Source organism: Lygodium microphyllum, unplaced genomic scaffold, assembly GCF_053477565.2.
Source record: "Lygodium microphyllum isolate KBCC unplaced genomic scaffold, Lygodium_microphyllum_v1.1.10 scaffold_40, whole genome shotgun sequence".
Taxonomy (NCBI): domain Eukaryota; kingdom Viridiplantae; phylum Streptophyta; class Polypodiopsida; order Schizaeales; family Lygodiaceae; genus Lygodium; species Lygodium microphyllum.
Window position 1 is genome coordinate 1,427,897 of NW_028229523.1, and position 21,477 is coordinate 1,449,373.

Consider the following 21,477-nt stretch of genomic DNA (forward strand, 5'->3'; position numbering starts at 1 on the left):
GATGTACAAGGGATGTAGGGGTATCTCCTCGAGCTAGATCTCTCCACCCAATACTGCAAAGATGAACTGAAGAGGGCATGCTATAAATGGCCAGATAAATAAGGGAGAAATATGGCAGGTCGGCCAGCCGAATTTGGCCGATTGCAGCCAGATTTGGCTGACCTACCAAATTTGGTCCAAAACCACTAGAAATGGCCAACCAATCAATTGTACTAATTGCCATAAATATGACTTGCTTGTGTGGCATTGTCCAACCCATGAAACTTGCCTAGATACGGGCAATTGTTGGAAATTATACCCAAACTGATAGGAGTAATGTATAATGCCCTTTGGGAGTACCTTCGAGAGAATTGATTGCACCAATGGTAACTTGAGAAATGCTAGTCTAGGGGATGACAAATCTCTAACAACATCATGGGAAATTTTCAGTTGCCTAAGCACCCTTTTGCAATAGTGCCCCTTTTCACTACCAAAATGTGCTCTCCTTCACCCCCAATGGTGAAAAAAGTAAGCACCAAGAGAATGAGACCTCCCTCTCTATTTTTCCAAAAGTAGGCGAAATAAGCACCCTCTATCACTCCATCCTGTTGATGCCGGAGGCTAAAGGAGAAGCATCTGATGAAGAAGAGTGTAGTGCATGCCTAGTTGAGTATCTATGAAATGAATGATCTCCATGGTAGCACTAAAGAAGATTGTAACTTTGCCTTGGAAGGAAAAGCCTCCATGTTGAAGAATTTGATGCTCACTAAAGAGGAAAAATCGATATGGGAGTGTGGAACTATCCAAGTTTTTGCCCAAATCAAAATTGGTAGTCATAGTTGATAGCATACTTCTCATACTTTCATACTTGTACGGGTATGAAAGTATGAAGTATGAGTCAAACTCTTGGGTTGAATCATACATCGCCCTAATGTTTTTCTTAAAAGACAAAAAAAATATAAGAATGATAAATTGAACCTTAATATGAGCTGTAGGCATTTCAATAAACCCTATACTTTGAAAAACAAGCTTAAAAGACAATTAAATTTGACAAGGGGACCGTGAATTTCCACAAAGATCACAAAATGTCATGACTCATTGACTCATAAATTATAATCAGCCCACTAAGGTCACAAAATGTCATGACTCATAATGCATCATAGTACTTTACACTCTATAGAGGCAACCCAAGAGACTAAAGAGACAAGGGTCAAGACTCTAGATTGTAGACTTGTTGTGGCATGTGCTACTTAAGTTGATTCATGAGTCATTTTCATCTCCAGCATTATCCCCCTCATCCTCCAACTCATCTTGTGGCACACTAGAGGTACCAACGCTCGATGCACCCACTATCATGAGAGTTGAATTCAAATCATCTTCATCTCTCATTTCTTGCAAAGCAAGCAGCCTTTCATCATCCTTTTCCTTATTTAGCATTTTCAAGGTCACTTCTATATTCTCAAATTCTCTTTCTTTCAACTTGCTTATGAGACACAAATTGATGTGTATAAAAAAAAACAAGCTTCTTTATATTCTTTGGCTTAAGCTTGCTCCTTTTCTTTGTATGAATGGGAGAAAAAGTGCTCCAATTTCTCTCACATGGTGAAGCACAAGTCCCTTGAGACAATATCCTAAGTGCCAAGTGCTGCAAATTTGGTGTCTCTGCCCCAAAAGTTTTCCACGATTTTACACCTTGATGCATCCTCTTTTCATCCTTTGCAATAGTACGTGCAAATGCGCTTGACTTAGACTTATAGACTTATCCAGTTGATCATATAACTCCCCTTGAGCACTTACATCATAGTTTGAAACACGTTCAACTACATCCATCCAACCCTTACTCACCTCCTTGTCATTGTTAGGATTCTTTGCTCTCCAAATAGGATAGAAAGCAAAAGCAGTAGCATGCAATGGAGAGTGCATCATGTTCTATCCATTTACACAAAGTGCCTTGATTTGTAGCTTGGAAGCATCGAAAACCTCAAGACTTCCAATCTTTTCTATTATGGGATCAGTGAGCTTATACACTAACCCTGTGGTGGCACCCTCTCTATCAACAAGACGCAAAATCTTTAAAATTGGAGCACATAGCTTTACAATCATCTTGGCATTGGTCCAAAATGAAGAACCCAAGACAATGAATGAAACCTGCAAAGCCTCAGCACTTTTGCTTACTTTCTTTCTACAGTATTCATCACTAACAACCATGTGGTGCAATCCATTGAAGACTCTCTCATCCAACATGTTTGCCAAAATGATACACATGTATGCAAACCGAGTTTGTGGTGGTTGAAGCAATTCTTTTGAGTTGAACTTTCTATACAAAGCAAGAACTGTATTTTTTCGTGTGACAAATGTCACCCCTTGCACAACTTGTTCCAAAATAGGCTTCACCCAAGAAAATTCTCCAATATTCTCAAATAGCAAATCAAGGCTATGGCATGTGCAACGGGTGTAAAAAATGGTTGGCCACTCTTGGTCAACCAAGTGACCAGCACAAACACAATTGGCTGCATTATCCATGCACACTTGGTCTGCATTTTGATGCCCCACTTCAAGAATGGCACTCTTAAGAATTTCAAAGATGTACTCTCTTGATTTATACTTAACCACTTGTATCAACTAATCGATAGAATGTGGAACCAAACATGCATGAAACCATTACATTGATAATGGGTCGACGACGTGGATCCATCATAAACAATCCCTTCAACCCCAATATGTGGGCATGAATATGAGCGGGGCCACCATTCCATGTGTGGGAACAATATTTGCACTTCATAGTATGCTGTCCGTTCTTCAATTTTTGCAATTTAGTGACAAATTTCCACTCTTTTCCTTGCTTTCAAACCATGCTGACTTGGAAAACTGAGATTAGGGGGAGAGAGGGTGGGGCTGAGTACTCAGCATTGAGCACATTGCAGTTTGCACATGCTGCCCTGTTTTCACATAGGCTGAGCACACTCTCGTGAAGCTGAATCTCTGCACACACTGATTATTGAAGTCTGCATCTTGCCGTGTCAAGAAATGACAGAGCAAATGGAGAGAGAGTAGGGTTTGCAAGGAGAAATAGAGTGTGTATGGCAAACATTGAGAAGAGAAGAGAAACTCAGATGAACAAGATGATGAAGGATTGAATAAATGAAGTGGATTTGATACAAGAGTGCCGTATCATGAAGGCTGCCCAAGAGTAGGGAGATTGCCCAAGCAGCCTTTAAGTTTGCAAATTCAAGGATGATGAGGTATTGCTTGTAGTGGGGAGATTGCCGTCGAAGAGGAGCCTCTAAATCCACAATGCAAGGATGAAAATTGGTGATGTTTGGAGCAGGAAGACTGCCATTGAAGGGTGAGGAGCCTATGAGTTGCAAACACAGGCTTGAAGATTGATGTTGCTTGTTGGGGAGTGACACCGGAGGTGAACATATACGAAGTGGATGGAGCAATGGAAGCATAAACATGTGATGTAATAAACTGCTACTGCTGAACTCAAGACAAAAGAGAAAGGAAAGAAGAAACACTGAAGAACACAATACAAATGAGAACTTAAATGTACGCTCAGGAAGCGGAATCCATATATCCAACATGATACTGTTGCATACAACGGTGAGTCATTGGCATTGGGCACCGACACTGGCTCCTCTCCCTAGCAGAAGGTCCACAAGTGTGATGATTATTGACTCATCGACTGAGGAGAAAGAGCTTGAATAAATAGAACAAAAATATGTCCTCAATATGATTAGGTCAGCCAGCAATAAATGCTAAATATGATCAATATGAAGACCATAAAAAATGCCTAAAAGATCCTAAATTTTGCCATACAATACAATGGTACAGTGAGAATGAATCATAGACCATACAACCTAGAATCACCAAGTAGAACCATGGATACCCAAGCAAGTGGGTACGCAAGCCACCAGCAAGGTGCCTTGGAGAAAACTCGTTGTCGATGTTGATCGTGCTAGCACTTGAAAATAGAGAAGATTAGAGTATATCTTTGTGTTTGTTCCAATGCCTTTGCTGTGGTCGGAGGATCAGAGTCGGAGGTAGATGAGGACTTGTCGGAGGAGTTCGCATCCCACTTCGTCTTTTTCTTTTTCTCGTTGGAAGCTGCTAACTCTTTGAAGTCCTTTTGTAAATGACCTTTCTTCCCACAATGGTAACATTGGGTCTTCTTTTTCAAATCCCTCTCTGAAGCTGCAAAAGCTTCATTGGAACCTCTCGAAGATGACGAAAGCCATCCTTGTAACCGCAAAGAGGTCTCATGCTTAGGTAGCATTGAGGCCATATGTGTAAAACTAATAGGAGTGGATGGTGTCTATGCCTTGAAAGCACTCGCCACTCTGTCAAACATCTAAGGGAGTTTGGAGAGTATAAGTCCAATAAGGCGAGCCTTTGGAAGGGCAGATTGCATTTGTCGAAGTTGGTCTTGGATTTGGGTCACACAAAGTAGAAAAGATTGGACGGTATCTTTGGCCTCGAATGTAATTTGTTGGAGCTGTCCATAAAGAGTGATTGCCCTTATGAGGGCAGGTGTTGCATACAATAGCTGCAACTTCGTCCATACTTCAGAAGATGTCCGACAGGAGGTAACTATAGGGAGGACTTCTTTAGAAATACATTGAAGTAAGGGCAAATAGGCACAACCCATGTAAGCAAAAGGGTGAATATGCCAAAACAATAGGCCGGAATAGACATGCAGGCAGTAGAGGGGCTGATGCAGGTTGTATGGATGCTGACGTCAGCAAGAACGCAGTAAAAATAGGTTGCTTGGTTGGAGTAGTAGTCACTTGATCAACAATGGTCAAAATAGTACTGAAATCAGCAAAGAAAACACAGGAGGATAGAACCTTAAATGGGATACCATGTTAGAAATGGATGCAACAATGGAAGCAGAAACATGTGCTGTAATGAACTGTTGAACTCAAGACAAAGGAGAAAGGAAAGAAGGAACAATCAAGGAGAAGGAGACAATACATATGAGACAATACAATCCATGTTAGAAGTGGATGCAACAATGGAAGCAGAAACATGTGCTGTAATGAACTGTTGAACTCAAGACAAAGGAGAAAGGAAAGAAGGAACAATCAAGGAGACAATACATATGAGAACTCAGATGTGTGCTCGGGAAATGAAATACGTATATTCAACTCGAGACAGTCGCATACAATGGTGAGTCACTAGCTATGGGAATCGACATTTGCTCCTCTCCCTAGTAGAAGATCCACATTTATGATGATGAGTGACTAATTGATTGAGAAGGAAGGGCCAAAATAAATAGAACAAAAATATGCTCTCAATATGATCAGGTCAGCCAGCAATAAATGCTAAATATGATCAATATGAAGACCATTAAAAATGCCTAAAATATCCTAAATAATCTAAGCCCTAAATCAAGCACAGACTCACACATGAGCTGACATATCTGCTAACAAAAGAAAGAGCCAAAAACTGACAATGAAAATGTAGATAATCTTTGATGATAGAAGTGCAAGTAGGAAGTGTGATGCCTAATGAAGGGGAGGGCCAAGGAACCAAAAATGTAAATGTTTGAACTTGGAAAGCTAACGTCAGATAGGAGATGCCAGGTGAAAGGTGGGTCTCCAAGGCAACCAAACTGTCGCCTGAAAGAGATTTGATGCCATGCAGGTGGATGTTGAGGTCAGTAGGGGAGAACACCAAACACAAAGGGGAAAGGGCTCTAGAAGCTGTCACTTGTGTTTGAATCATGATGTCGATAGAGAAGGTGAAGCTCGCTACTATAAATGCAGCCACACATAGGAAGGAGATTGGTGCCTAGCAACATGATGGTGGAAGGAGAGGGGCGAGAGAGAGATGATGGTCTCACAAAAGAAGTGGTGAGTACTGAATGAATGGGAGGTGCCGAATATATAGGCACAAACATGTCAGAATTTGCCAATTCTATGGGTAGTGCCCAATGTTTTAGTCTTTAGTTTTTTTTTCAGTTCTTAGTGTGAACACAATGAAAGTTATAAGTTGTGTCACCACTCTTAGAGTTAGAGTCAATTATCTAGTGGAGTTAGAGCTAGGTCTATCTTAGACCTATCTTGTACCTTTCATTCTCATTCTTTCAGTTCAGCAACTACACTCTACTCTTTTGCTTCAGCACACTCTCATTGTTCTCTCGTTTCTCTCCTCCATAGCTAGCTGTCATTTTACTGTTGAGAGTCATTTCCTGTGGTCACGTCAGCAGTGCCATGTGGCAGCAGTCGGACAGTTCGATTGCAGTTGGCTGCAGACCTGATTATTTCAGGTTATTTTCGGGGTATTATTTTCAGCCTTTAAAAGGTTGAGTTTCCAGCAGTCTTGTCACATTGTTTTTGATAGATTTCAGCCTACATATTGGAAAGATTCCTCTCGAGGCTGATGGAGATCGAGATCCTCGAGGTGGAGACATACGCAGATATTTTCTTTGCACCTGTGTATAATTCTGCATTCTTATACAACATTCTTCATTGCAGATTTTCTGCGTTTCATTGTCTCTTTCTCTCTTTTTCTTCTCTCTGTTCACTCTTTGTCACAGTCATTTGCTTCCGCATTGCTTCACTTTGACATGGTATTAGAGCATTGAAGGATTGACCTAGGGTGGATTTATTTGAAGAGGAGTTTTCAGCGCGACACAAGGCTGCATTTCTAGCGTTTCAAGTGCAAGCATGTGTGGTGCGCATTAGAACAAGGCTGAAGCGAGCATGGGTGTGCAAGAAAAGATAAGATTTGCTGAAGTTGTTGCTTTTTGGTGTTAGAGAAGAAAAAAGGTTGCATTTTTGGCCTTCAAGTGCAGAGTTTACCTTTTCATCGCCTTCGCCATGTGAAGATGGAATGGGATGAGTGAACCTTAACCCGTCCTACCGGCTCTTTCTTCAAAGCAAAAGCTCGATGGCAAGAACTACCGTATTTGGCGGGTTTTGATGCTTGCCACATTGGAGTCCTATGATATGGCGGAGCTTGTTATGGAGGTTATCAATCGTCCTTGTTGGCACGATGAGTCCAAACTCTCTTTCAGTGTGAAGGCAGAGTTGGCAAAGGCTTAGGCACATTAGGATAAACTCAATGTACACATTTGCTCGTTTTTATGTCTCATGTACTACAGCTGTTATCTCTCATATAGAGCATTTGACGGTGGCTAGGGAGATATGGTTGGAGTTGGATTAGATGTATAATCAGATGATCGTCATGAAGCTTGTGTCTTTGGAAGTGCAAATGAGGACTATGAGTTTCAACAAGTCATTCTCCATGCGGGAGTATATCAACAAGCTAAGGCAGCTTTAAATGCAAGTTCAAAATGCGAGGAAAGTGATCACTTCTAAAGACATGGTGATAACTCTCCTTTCACAATTACCGCCTTGCTCCAATGGTTTTTATTTCGCCTTGATTGCTTCAAGGCGGTTTGAGACTCTTCGGTAATAAGAGTTGGTTCCTATGGTCTTGGACCAAGAGGAGCAATTGAAAGGCACGAATGCTTTGAAATTTGAAGCTTTGGTTGGCCAATCCTCTCAGATGAAGGGGAAGGACTAAAAGAAGAAGAAGAAAGACAAATCTAAGAAGGACAAAGACAAGGAGTCTACTTGTCACATTTGTGGCAAAACAAGTCACTAGAAGAAGGATTGCCTCGACAAGGAGAAGAAGGAGAAGGAGAAGAAGAAGAAATCTTCAAAGGGTTCCGGAGTGGTGGCGGCTCCCTCATCAGCCGCTTTTCTCCATTTGGAGATGGTTGAGGATTCGACTATGTTGGCTTTTGATGCTGCGTTGACTGCCCCATTTACTTGGGAGTGGATTGTTGACAATGGTGCCTCTAGGCACATGACCCCTTCTTCAGCAGGTGTTACTCATTTGCGGCCTTCTCATGGTCAGATTCTTATTGGAGATAGTTCGTCTATTCCTATTCAGGGACGGGGCAACATGCATCTTATTTTAGATGGGCGTGGTGGTACCCATGCATTTGAGGTACTTTATGTGCATGCGTTGGGGTATCATCTTCTCTTGATGCACAAGATTTGTATCCTCGGCCTCTGGGTCAAATTTGATGTGGATTCTTTTCAGATTCTAGATTGAGGATTGAGAGCAGTTCTTTCTTTAGGTTATGAGGAGAATGGAGTCTATAAGTTGTGGTCTTCTTTTGCCTTCACTTCTCTTCTTTTTACCTCTCAAACATAGTCCTAGCTTTGGCATGCTTGGTTTGGTCACGTCATTATGAATACCTTTGGAAGGCGTCTAAGAACCAGTTTGTTCAAGGTTTGCCAGATATTGTGGTGAGTCAGTAGCCTTGTGTATCCTTCATTCATGGGAAGCAGACTCGTGATGTTGTTTCCAGCAAGGCTTTGAGGTGGTCTTCCGTACCCTTGGAGCTTGTTTCCACCGATCTTTGTGGACTGATGAGGACAGAATCCCTTCGAGGGAATTTGTATTTCATGCTTATAGTAGATGATTACAGCAGGATGACATGGGTCTATTTCTTGAAGTTGAAGTCGAAGGCTTTCTCCAACTTTGAGGATTGGTTGCTCTTTGAGGAGAATCGATTGGGTCGGAAGCTGAAGACCTTACGATCGGATAAGGGTGGAGAATTTGTTTCTAATGAGTTTACTCAGTTTTATGGGGATTGTGGCATACACCAAGAGTTTGCTAATACAAATACCCCTAAGGAGAATGACATTTTGGAGCGGAAGAATTGCAGTGTGATCGAGATGGCCCGTACTATGATGGATCATCGTCAGACACATCAGTGTCTATGGGCTGAGGCTGTGGCTACTTCAGATCACATCCTTAATCGTTCCCCTACTTCCGCTGTTGTTGGTATGACTCCTTTTGAGGCATACTTTGTATCAAAGCCCGATGTGTCTTATTTCAGGGTTTTTGGGTGTGATGCTTGTGTTCACATCTCGAAGACACAACGTGAAAAATTTGAAGCGGCTTACAGAAGATAGGTGTTTGTGGGCTATAGCTCGCAATCTCAAGGCTACAATTGTATGATCCTGTTAAGCGTGATATCTACTCGAGCCGTGATGTTCGGTTCGTGGAGGTTTGAGCCCCAGAGGGGGGTGAGGATCACTTTGTACTTGGAGATCCAGTGACAGTTGGGCCCCAACGTCTGTTCCTCTTGAGCCTATGTCTCTTGAAGACTCTTCTTCAGATGAGGAGCCTACTACCCAGGCACTGGATTCACCACTTAGTTCTCAGTTGATGGTGGACCTTCCCGAAACTTCAGCAGATGGAGAGCTCTGAGGCGAGATTTGGCCTCCTCCTTGTTGGGTCCATGACACACTTCGAGATTCAGGATTCGAGGGGGTCCCTGAGGAGTGGCAACCACAGGATGGACTGTGGAGGTCACGGCGGCACCAAGCACATACTATGGAGCTTATTTGCTCTAACTATTGTTTGATGTCCCGTGTTTTGGAGGATAGAGAGCCTACATCAATGAAGGAGGCTTTACAATTTGATAATTGGCAGAAAGCGATGGAAGCCGAGTTGGAGGCTATTTAGCGGAATGACAGTTGGTCCCTTGTGCCTCATCCCTCTCATAAGAAGGTGATTGGTGTCAAATGGGTCTTCAAGACCAAGTACCATAGTGATGGCTCTTTGGACAAGCACAAGGCTCACCTTGTTGCTAAAGGTTTTGCACAACGCCCAGGTGTTGATTTCCATGATACTTTTGCCCTCGCATGGCGACTATTCGAGCTGTTCTTGCCTTGGTTGGTCATAGGAGATGGCTCGTCTTCCAGTTGGATGTAAAGTCGGCCTTCTTGAATGGTGGTTTGAAGGAGGAGATCTATGTAGAGCAACCTCCTGGCTTTGGTTCCTCGAATGGGAAGGTTTACAGGTTGAAGAAGGCCTTATATGGCCTGAAGCAGGTTTTGTGTGCTTGGAATGAGAAGATTGATTCGTTTCTCCAGACCAAGTTGAGATATTGGCGCTCTAGGGCCGATCCGTAGCTTTATGTGTACACTTTCGAGGGTGGTTGTGTGTTGTTTGTTTTGTATGTTGATGACTTGATTGTTACAGGTGATCATGCCCAGAAGGTCGAAGAGACGAAAGCAGACCCACATTAGAAGTTCAAGATGACGGATTTAGGACTTTTCCATTTCTTTTTGGGCCACGAGATTTATCAGTCTCAGAGGGGGATTTTCATCTCTCAGCAGAGATATGTACAACTCTTGGTGACTTTTGAGATGGAGGATTGTCGGTCCATTTCTACTCCTATGGATCCGAACTGGAAGACCACTTCACATGCAGATTCTCCTTTGGCGGATGCTACCCGCTACCGTCAGTTGATTGGATCATTGATTTGGCTCCTCAACACATGGGTTGTTCTATGTTTTGCTGTATGTCTCTTGGTTGGGTTCATGAGTGCCCTTCAGCAAGTGCATTGGTAGGCTGCTCAAAGGATACTTCAGTTTCTGAGGGGGACTTTCGACCTCAGGATTTCTTATCCAGTAAGTACATGTGCTTTTGATCTTGTTCTTGCAGGTTGGAGTGATTCAGATTGGGCTAGTGATGTGGATCAAAGGGGGTCTACTTCAGATTATTGTTTTACCTTGGGTGCTCGTGCTATCTCTTGGAGTAGTAAGAAGCAGCCCACGGTAGCCCTTTCTTCGACCGAGGCACAGTATCGGGTTGTGTCTTCTACCACGTGAGACTGTGTGGCTTGGGCGGTTGTTGGAGGAGCTTGGTTGTCCCCAGACTCGTCCTACTATCTTACAATGCGACAATGAGAGTTGCATTGTCTTGGCCCGAAATCTTGTATTCCATGCTCGGACAAAGCACATAGAAATCCGGTATCACTTCATCAAGGAGAAGCTTTTGGATGCGACCATTGATGCGGAATAGTGTAAGATTGAAGACAATCTTGCAGATTTGTTTACGAAGGCACTTCTCTAGGCTTTGCTTCACCGACTTTCCAAATCCCTCCATCCGATTCCTTGCCCAAGATCTGAGAGGGGGTGTTGAGAGTCATTTCCTTTGGCCACGTCAATAGTGCCACGTGGTAGGCTGCCAAGTGGCAGTAGTCAGACAGTCCGCTGTTGCATTTAATGCAGCCGACTTGATTATTTCAGGTTATTTTCGGGGTATTATTTTCAGCCTTTAAAAGGCTGAGTTTCTAGCAGTCTTGTCACATTATTTCTAACAGATTTTAGCCTGCTGATTGCGTAGATTGCTCTCGCGGTTGACAGAGATCGAGATCTTGGAGGTGGAGACATACGTAGATATTTTTCTCTGCACCCGTGTATAATTCTGCATTCTTATACAGCATTCTTCATTGCAGATTTTCTACGTTTCACTATCTCTTTCTCTCTCTCTCTCTCTCCTCTCTCTATTCACTCTTTGTCATGGTCATTCGCTTCTGCATTGCTTCACTTTGACATTTACAACCCTTGTTATCAGAGCAAGGTTCTATGCGCTAATTCAGTTCAGCCACTATTAGTCGGCGCGGCCTCGCCTAAGGTCTTGTTGCTGTCAGCTTCCTCTCTACCTGAGGAAGAGAAGGATGAGATGCTGCTATTTTTAGCTTGTGCACAGCTCTACACGCAGTCCTACACACATTCTTGTATGCAGCTTGCATGCAGCCAGAGGAGCTACTGTTTTGGAGGAGCTGCTGCTATTCTCAGCTTTGCCCTCATTTTCTCACCTTTGCCCGCCATATTCTCAGCCATGTCTACGATTTTTTGCAAACCCTAAAAAGTGTAGAATCCCTACTTTTCAGGTTTGGGTTTTTTTTGAAATTTTTGCAACTTTCCATCCATCTTGGCCATCTTTTTTCGAATTGCAGCTTGTGCCATTCAAAATTTGGGGCTTTTGTCAATTTTCACTCTTGGAGTTCAAATTGAAAACCAATTTGAAGAAACTTTGCAATTTCTTTGAGATTCATGTCCAAAATTTTGGGGCTTTTGCTCGATTTGCAATCCCATGTGAAGATCTTCATTGGAAACATTGCTATTGCATGATTTCATCGACATTTGTATGTACCTCGAGGTGACATTAGTGCAAAAATTCAAGTTGTAAGGTACAAATTTCTTTAATTTTTTTGAAATTTTGTGAAGGAATTTGAGGCTTTTGCTTAACATGCATTCAAAGCAACAAAAAAGTGGTACAATAGCTTTTAATTGTTGTTATAGTTAGATTGAGCATAAAATTTTGGGAAATTCAGTAAATTTCGTTAAGAATCGGCATTAAGTTGTTATTTGTACTTTTGAGGGCACACATTATGGGTTTGGTGTGGTACAATAGTGCATTGCTGTTATTTCTTGGCAGAGTGGTGATTTGGGTCAAATTGGTCACACTTTGGCATTTGTGCGACAGTTTGGTACTGGTTGCGTAATCCCAAGGGGATTCTCGGTACTGTGAGGAGCACAGTCTATACTTCAGCAGAGAAGTATTTAGCTGCAGATTTTTGTCCATTATTGACAACATTGCATATCAAGGGACTAATGACTAGAGCAATATCCTTGGTGTCTTCACTCAGGAGGACAAACTTGATGGATCTATCTGTTGTGGAGTTTTATGGTTTGTAAGCTTCTTGTAGTGAATGACTTGTGGGACTATGTTACAGGTGATTTGCAACAAGGAGGTCTTGCACCTCATATACCTCAACGTAACGCTAGAGGACAGGCTGTTGGTGCTGCTGTCCCTCCTTTCCCTCCTATTGAGGATTAGAGGAGATGGGACTCAAATGATGCACATGCACTTTCTTTGATTGCCTTGTCAGTGAAAAGATCGATCGTTCCACACATCCAATGGTGTAAGACCTCAAAATCAGCATGGGATGTACTTAAGCGTATTTATGCAGCACATAATGAGGCCAGAATATCTTATCTTTGTAGAGAGTTGGCCAATGTGAGCATGGATGAGGGTGATAGCATGAGAGATCACCTTACTCACATACTTGATTTGCGTGAGTAGTTGCTTAATGTGGATGAAATCATGCAGGATGTTGAATTGGTAAACATCACATTGAACTCTCTTCCAAGGTCGTATCCTTGTTTTCACACCTCTTTGATGTTTTCTTTGGGGGGAAGGGGATAGTAGCCCCTTACATTTGTGGAGTTGGAAAATCTCTTGTTGCAAGAGGAACAGACTTGGAAGAATGTTGCATTGTGTTTAGGAGATGTGGCTATGCTTTCTAAGTTCAAAGGCAAAGGAAAAGTCAAGCAAAATGCAAAAAAAATTGCAAAAGGGTGATGTGGGGCAGCCATCAAATAACCAAGACATAGAAAAGTCTAAAAAGAAGGGGAAATGTCATTATTGCAAGAAGCCAAGTCACTATATTGATGAATGCAATAAGAGATTAGCCAAAGAGAAGAAAAAGGACTCCAGTTTGGTTGTTTAAGAAACATCAGCCAGCAAATCTACTGATGGTGATGCCTTAACAAATTTTGTGGAGGAGGATTATGCATTTCTGACTTGCTGTTATGATTCTTTAATGACTGATTCAACATTTAATGTTGCTGAAACACAACAAACATGGTATTTTGATAGTAGAGCTTTAAAGCACATCACTTCTAGGAAGCTTTTTTCCCTCTTTGCATACAATCCTTGTTGGGAAGCGTGTTACATGCACGAACAACAATAGTTATGATGTTTGTGGCATTGGGATAGTTAGTATTATTGTTTCAAATGGTTTTGACTTCATGCTTCTAGATGTCTTATTTGTCCGTGCATTACAAAGAACTTGTCTATCTTTGCTTTTAACAAGCATGGCTTTGAGGTTATCTTTGAGGATGACCAATGCATTGTTAGAGACAAGGAGATGGATTATACACTCATGCTATCTGGGAACCTATATAAGGGTTTGTTTTTGTTGGATAACTATGATTCATGATGCTTTGGCAATCACTAATCTATCACCTGCTATGCAGAATGCGAAGCTATGGCATGCTTGCTATGGACATATGAGTTTTGGAAGTTCAATGACTCTTCAAAGTTCGATTGCCTCTACTGGAGACTTCACCTTCTCATGCATGCGAGGGATGTACTTTTGGAAAGATGCACAGATTTGCCTTTAAAAGGATGGTGCAATGTGTGTTGTCCGAAAATTGCAGTTGATTCACTCTAATGTTTGTGTTTCCATGAGGACACGTACGCTTGGAGGTCATCTTTACTTTGTTACATTTATTGATGACTACTCTCGGTATACATGGGTGTATGGGCTGAAAGCAAAATCTGATGTGTTTATGCATTTTAAACATCTTGTTGCAAAGCTTGAGGTTGAATCTGGCTTGAAAGTGCAAACACTTTGCACCGATAGAGGGGAGGAGTATACATCTCGTGCTTTTGAGACATATTTGCTTGATCATGGCATTACACATCGCCATTGTTAGAATGACTCCTTAGTAGAATGGTGTTGTTGAAAGGAAGAATCATACTCTTATGGAGATGACTCATTGTATGCTCCAAGGCAAGGGGTTGTCTCATAAATTTTGGTTAGAAGGCCTTCAGTGTGTAAATCACGTGTTGAATCGTGCATCCAATAAGATGCTAAAGACGATCACCTCATTTGAAGCATGGCATGGCAAGAAACCCAAGGTTGACTACTTTTGGGTGTTTAGTTGAATAGCTTATGTACATGTTTCGAAAGAGCTTTGTGGGAAGCTTGATGACAAGGTTGTAAAATGCTTGTATGACCCATGCACAAAGAAAGTTTTAGTCAGTAGTAGGGATGTCATATTTGTTGAAAATGCTGCATTTTCGCATAATTAGTTTCAAATGCTAGCCACCTATGGCATTGGTGATGTCTTTGACGGTCTCTTCCACTTTCTTTGGAGTTCATGTTTGCTGCAAATGGCCACACAACGATAACACAAGTTGCTGTAGTTTGTGATCAGTTATCAGATCAACAAGTGATCAGTTTATGATTAGATTATGATCCGTATTCAATTGTTTACAGTTGGTTCCATGGACAACAGTATGCTAGTAAATGCCATTGACAGTTTTAGCCCTGGTTTACTTTGAGAATTTGCTTTATTATGGTTGTGGAGTCAGAATAGTTGAGAAACATGAGTTATGGATGCATTCGATGGGTTTCTAATTCTCACTATTACTTGATGTTTATGCTCATTGAAAATTTTCAGCAAGGTTCAGGGCATGTGGCATGGTTAGACAACAATGGCTAATGTTGTGACTATGATGCCCCATGAAAATTTAAGTGCAGTATGCTTTTCTTTTGGCACAATGCTATAATCTTACTAATGACATTTGATTAAGATATTAAATATATGTGCAAGGGGCAATCATTTCATAGTAAAAGACAAGGACCCTAAGCATGCTGCGAGTGTCAAAGGCACAAGTTGTAATAAGTTAGACTTGACATGTACTAGGTGCTACCTAGTGTTAGATTTTAGCCTAGGCAACTAATGTCAGTGGTGACATTAGAGACTATGCATTAATTAATCAATTAATTAATTAATGTTGGTCTAAGAGTCAATAATTGCTCAGGGATACTTGGAAGATGAATTAGTCTAGCTAATTTAATTATTGGTTGGTGGAATTAATTTTTTGAGCAATAGAATAATTATTAAATTGTTTTTTAAAATTAATATTTTAAAAATAATTTAATAAGTTAGATAATACTAAAAAATGGAATAAGAAGGTTGCCACTTGGCAAAACTTGCCCATGCAAGTGAAAAAAACGTTTTTTGAGGTTGGTGGAAGTTTGTTCCAACAATTGTGTGACAGAAGGAGATTATTAGAGAGAAAGAAGGAACTACTGATGTGATTTGCAGCCACTAAGGATTAGTCCTACAACATGTGACAACAATTTGGAGCCCTCTAGCAGAGCCCAAGGTCCTTCCTAGTGTAGATCATAGCAAACAGGAGAGGGCACCAATATTTTTGTTAGTCCTAAGCTGTAGGTGACACCTTCCATGGCTGTTTTAATAGATTTTTTAAGTTTTCCTTGCGATGAAACCTTGAAATTTCTCTCTCTATAACATTCTTTGTCATCCCCTAGCGATCTCTCAAGTTATCTTAGTATTTTTAGTAGTTTGAGCCATTAGAGAAAAATATTTCAGTCAATATCTGTTTATTGTAAACCCTCATTTACAATAGGAACAAGGGTTTTGATAGCCGCCTTGGGATGCGTTCTTAGAATTGAGGGCTTAGGACTTGACTTCCAGTAGTTGAATTTCAGGGAGATTCAAGAGGCCAATCAACCAATATCAGATTTAGGGCTAAATTTGTCTTTCAAGATCACTTAGTAAATTCATGAACGTGCAATGACACACACTTTCTTTTTTAGACAACCAATCAATTTTATATCTTGAGTTGTGTATAGAAATTCTAATTCTTTAGTACTTTAGTTGCTTCCTATTATCTGGACGTTTGAAATGTGCTTCGACTTATGGTTACAAAATGTTGTATTGGATTGTGACCCTCCTAACATTGCCCATGTCATTGAGGTTCGAACTTTCCTTGAAGCTTGGACATTTTCAATCTTGCCAAGGTCGTATAGCTCTAAAGGAGAGTAAGTTTTCAAGGGATGAGTATTGCTTGTATGTATGTTTTCTCCATATGCAATACTGATTCTTCACATGGATCATCCATGCTGCCGAATTGGCCTTCTAAAAGGCCTTTGGTGTGGGGAAGAAGCAATAAAAATTTGGAATCCATTGATTTGTGAAGGGTCTGCTCTAATAATGACTTTAACGCACAACTTGAGATGTTTTTCTTCTTAAAGTTCCTCCACTCCTTATCATCAAATACCTCCATATTTCCACTTCTTTTGTTGGTAATTTACAGGGTAGTAGACCTATAAATTCATTACACCCTCTCCTCTTGGAGCTTTTCTTTCATTTCAAGAATAAGAAGCAAGCCATACAGTGTATTGTTGTTCATCGACGAAGAAATAAAAAATTTTCCTTCTATTCTCATCTTGTAAAGAAATCAATTGTTTTTGTTGCATAGCAAGTGATGCATGTGTGCACATACATCTTTACATGATCTTATGAGAGAAAACTACTTCTACTCACTCTTTGGTTGGAATTGAGCTTGATGACCTATAGGTAGGGCTGCAACGACTAGTAGTTGGCACCATGCTGGGTAATAGTAGGGTGGGAACACCTCTAGGAATGTGGGTTGTAGGAGAGAGATGGCAGATCAGATGAGAGAGTTATGAGAGAGAGATGAGTGATCCAGAATGATAATGATCAAAAGGAGAGGGATTGGATGGGTGCCCGCAACATGCCATTTTGTTGGGGATTTTTGGGTGTTTGTCCTATTGAGTGAAGACTATGAAAAATGTTATTGGGGCTGTTTTCCACTTCCTTCTATTGGGGTTTTTGGGCATTTGTCGTATCGAGTGAAGATGGTGCCTTTTTTGTAAATAAATCTTTTTGGGGCTGTTTGTAATTAGGCTTAAATGCATGATAATTTTGCGCTAATGCCTGTCTTTAATTCTAGTGTCTCAACCTGCTGGTCACTGTGCGCAAAGTACTAAAACTGTATTGCAGCTAGCTAGCAGCCTTACCCTGTCCAAAACATAGGAACGTCAAAGCTTAGCATAAGGCAACACAACCTCAACCTCAAGCATCACATGTCTTCATTTGGACAATTCACACCATGTTACAATGAATGGTGAAAGAGAGGAAGCTCATAACTAATAGCATTTTACAAGGAATAGTGATAGCAATAATGTTGGTAAACTATAGCTCCGAAGCACAAAAGTAGATGGAAAGAGGAATTCACAACAAGTTTCAATAAAAATTGTTGAGTGTTAGTTCACACACTTGGCGGAATGCCAAAAGGTGGTTGCACTTGAGCAGCATCTTGAACTTCAGCTTGTGTGCTTGGCTTGCCTGTATAGAAAGGCTTTTGACTCTAGCTTGAACTCCAAATTTCAGTCTGGCTTGGCTCTATACATAGTGCGCACGTCACTATTGTACTAACATTGCTTGAGGCTTGGAGAGAAATGGTGATCATTATGAGGTTTACGCGTGTGTGCACACACACAATTTGTGTGTTTGTGTATGTACATACATACATTTATGTGTATATGTGTGTGTGTGTGTGTGTGTGTGTGTGTGTGTACATACATATATATGGACACACACACACGTGTGTAAAAAGAGAGAGAGAGAGACGGGGGAGCTTGCTAAGTTGGAATGTCTCTTACATTCGCAGTTGAACGTTAAACACATTGATCTCCTTTCTAGGAAGGACTTGGTCCCTTGGCATATGACACTTTTTGGAACTGCTTTGCCATGACTTTTTGTACTCTTTTAATCATTTGACTTTTTGTTCTCTTATGGTCATTTGGTACTTTTGTAGTCATTTGATAAAATATAAATTACTCATTACGCGCACACAAAGCGAGAGAGAGAGAGAGAGAGAGAGAGAGAGAGAGAGAGAGAGAGAGAGAGAGAGAGAGCTCTTTCAGCCAATAGGTTCCGAGTGCTTGGGCTATGGATGTGTCCAAAGGAGTGGATCCTTGGACATTCCAAATTTGTGGACCCTGTGCAGGCTGATATGAATGTGCTTTTTCCTTTCTTACACTTCTGTAGGTTCCGAGTGCTTGGGCTATTGATGTGTCCAAAGGAGTGGATCCTTGGACATTCCAAGTTTGTGGACCCTGTGCAGGCTGATATGAAAGTGCTCTTTCCTTTCTTACGCTTTTGGGGTTATTGGTATATATGGACCATGAGGAATGCATTCATATTTGATGCTTCATCAGGTGTGCAGAGTCATATAGCCCACTTGAAAGGACTTCTTCATTGGCAACTCGATTTGATTGAGTTAACAGATATTCTTCCTCGACAGGATTTGCGTACTTGGCACACTGCAGTTTCTTCTGCCCCCCTTTAGTCACTCTGCTTCCTTTGTACCTTGACTGTGATGTCTCAGACTATGCATGATGGCCTAGAGCCCTCATGTATCTTGTAACCATGTAAGCTTGTACTTTTTTCGTAGTTAATACAATTACCTAGAGAGAGAGAGAGAGAGAGAGAGAGAGAGAGAGAACTTTCAGTGTGTTTGGCTTGGCTGTATAAAGTGTGATGTGAGTGGGGAGGGTTTCCAATTTTGTAGGGGTAAGAGGTGAGTGGTTCGGGGAAAGGCGACAAGGTGGACTGTAATGACCAGTTGAGCACGTGACACGGCTATGCAAGGTGGCTCCTCTGTGCACGCGTGTGTATGTACTTGTAAGTGTGGGGGATGCTTGGAAGGCATTCGAGCAGCCCTGCCGTTTGCAATGCCTGCTGCATGATGATGTGGCAGTCTGACCTGTAGGTTGGCTGGCCCTCCTGTCTGATACTGCTTATCTGGTTGCTCCACTTGTCCTGCCACACACTTGTGGGTTTCACTGCTTGCGTCTGTTGCAGCATGGCTGTCCAGGCTGCTACCTTGTCACAAGGTCTTCTTTCACAATCACTTGTGTGTGTAGCTTTCTTCGGAAGTATTGTGGCCTATACTGACATGTGTAGGTGGGTTACAGCTTGCCACGAGAAAAAGGGTGAAATCTTGCAAGTTCAGTTTATAATGTACCCAGTGGAAACCATTGTTCTGAGAATTAGACATGTTAGAATCGACCTCTAGGTGATAGGAACTCATTAGAAAAAGTTCTTATTCAGAGCCATAGCCACCCAAAGAGATCACAGTTGTTAGCAAATTTGGCTAGGAGGCAGAATTGTATTGGTGTTGTGTTTTTGGATTTCCTTGCATTCTATTGTTGCTCTCTGGGTATTTAAAAGGAGAATTCGTTTTTTGTTATGAACTCGTAGTCTGTGCGTAGCCAATGTGAACATCATAGATTGGAAACTTTGTTAATGGGTGCAAGAACAAGGAAGCTTCCATTGTATTGTGAGACTTGTGCAACTGATGGATTATTTCAGTTAGACAGCCTGGCCTTTAGCAACATAGATAGCCTGGATTGGATTGAAGAGTCAAGGTTGTCAATAATGTGTCTTTACTTCTTTATTTTTTTTCAGAGAAATCTGTCTGCACTTATCAATGCCTGATGACAATAAATTGCTGCAGATTTTAGATTCTGTTGAGGATGGAGGTCTTAAGGCCTTTGCTGCAACGTGCAAAGAATTAAGGGATCTGCGAGTTTATCCGGGACGAGGACAAGGTGTGTCTGAAGAGGGGCTTGTGTCTATTGCTGAGGGCTGCCCAAAACTTATTTCTATCCTGTACTTCTGTGGGCAGATGACAAATGATGCTGTGGCAACCATGGCCAGGAACTGCCCTATGCTGGAGAGCTTTCGGCTGGCTACATTGGATCCACAAGCACCTGACTGTAAAACAAATCAGCCAATGGACGAAGGCTTTGGAGCTATTGTAAGGAATTGCAGAAATTTACGTCGACTCGCCCTTTCTGGCATGCTTACTGACAGAGTGTTTGAGTACATAGGATCATTTGGAGGCAAGCTTGAAAGGCTGTCAGTAGCTTTTTCTGGAGGAAGTGATGAAGGCATGCAGTGTGTACTGCATGGATGTACAAGTTTAGCGAAACTTGAAATCAGAGACAGCCCATTTGGAGATGCGGCTTTATTGTCTGGTCTACATCGTTATGAATTTATGAGATCTCTGTGGATGTCAAATTGCAAAGTCACGGTGCAAGGATGCACTTTCTTGGCTCAGCAGAAACCCTGGTTAGTTGTAGAGTGGATCGAAGGAGGTGAGAGAGAAAAAGCAGTTAAGAGTCTCTATGTCTATAGGTCTGTTGTTGGCCCTCGAAAGGATTTACCTCCCTTTGTCGCAATACTTTGACAAGATCTTCCAAAACAGGCCTTTTATGGTTATCTGTAATTTTCAAACAAGACATGCCTTGGCCTGCTATCCATCTCTTCATGGATGAGCAGATAAAGCCTTCAGGTTGGTGTTGCCTTCTAGAGAATGAAGGTAATGAGGTATTTGCTCTGTTAGTAAAAGTGGACAAACATAGGATTAAGTTTTTTTCATGTCTGAAGGTCCCTAGGGCTACCCGAGTCAGGTTCAACAGCAATCAGAGTGGATGTCACAAGGGGTGAATGAAAAGGTGGACAGGCGCAAGCTTTTTTCCTTTGGTTGTTAAAGTCGGAGGAACAGTGAAAGCTTTGTCGTGCTGTTTCATTATTTCATTTCAGTTGTCCGAGCACTTCTTTTTCTGGGTACTTCACCCAAGATAATTGGTGCCTCACAGTATATTCTGTTCATACAACTTTGCCTTCTCAAGTAGGTTATTCAATTTTCAGATTCGCACTTGTACAAGTGGGTTTTTTATTGATTACTAAGTCTTCGTTTGAACCTGGCAGTGGTTAATTGGAAGCTGTGTAACCTCTGACCTTATGAAGTGCTTAAAAAGATATGAGCCTCTGCTTAAAAGGATTGAGCCTTTTGAGAAGCTTGCGAATATAATTGTATGTGCTATGGAGGGCTACAACTTGAGAAGATGGATGTTTGCATTATAAAAGACGAGTTTTTGGTATTCATCTCCATATTTCTTTTTGGAATTTTGATAGCTAAATGCGCATATGACTGTGTTTGTGATTCGAGAGCTAGAGATTGTATATAAGGCTT

General features: G+C 41.5%; 1 protein-coding gene across 1 annotated transcript in view; it reads left to right on the forward strand.

The window, feature by feature from the left end:
• LOC148009105 (protein AUXIN SIGNALING F-BOX 2-like) overlaps positions 1–21,153 on the forward strand; it is a 35,931-nt gene extending 14,778 nt beyond the window's left edge. Inside the window, exon 4 of the mRNA XM_087673814.1 lies at positions 19,954–21,153. Coding sequence (XP_087529940.1) covers positions 19,954–20,688 — 735 coding nt within the window. The 3' untranslated portion in view covers positions 20,689–21,153. The remainder of the gene's footprint in view (positions 1–19,953) is intronic.
• The last annotated feature ends 324 nt before the right edge of the window (positions 21,154–21,477 follow it).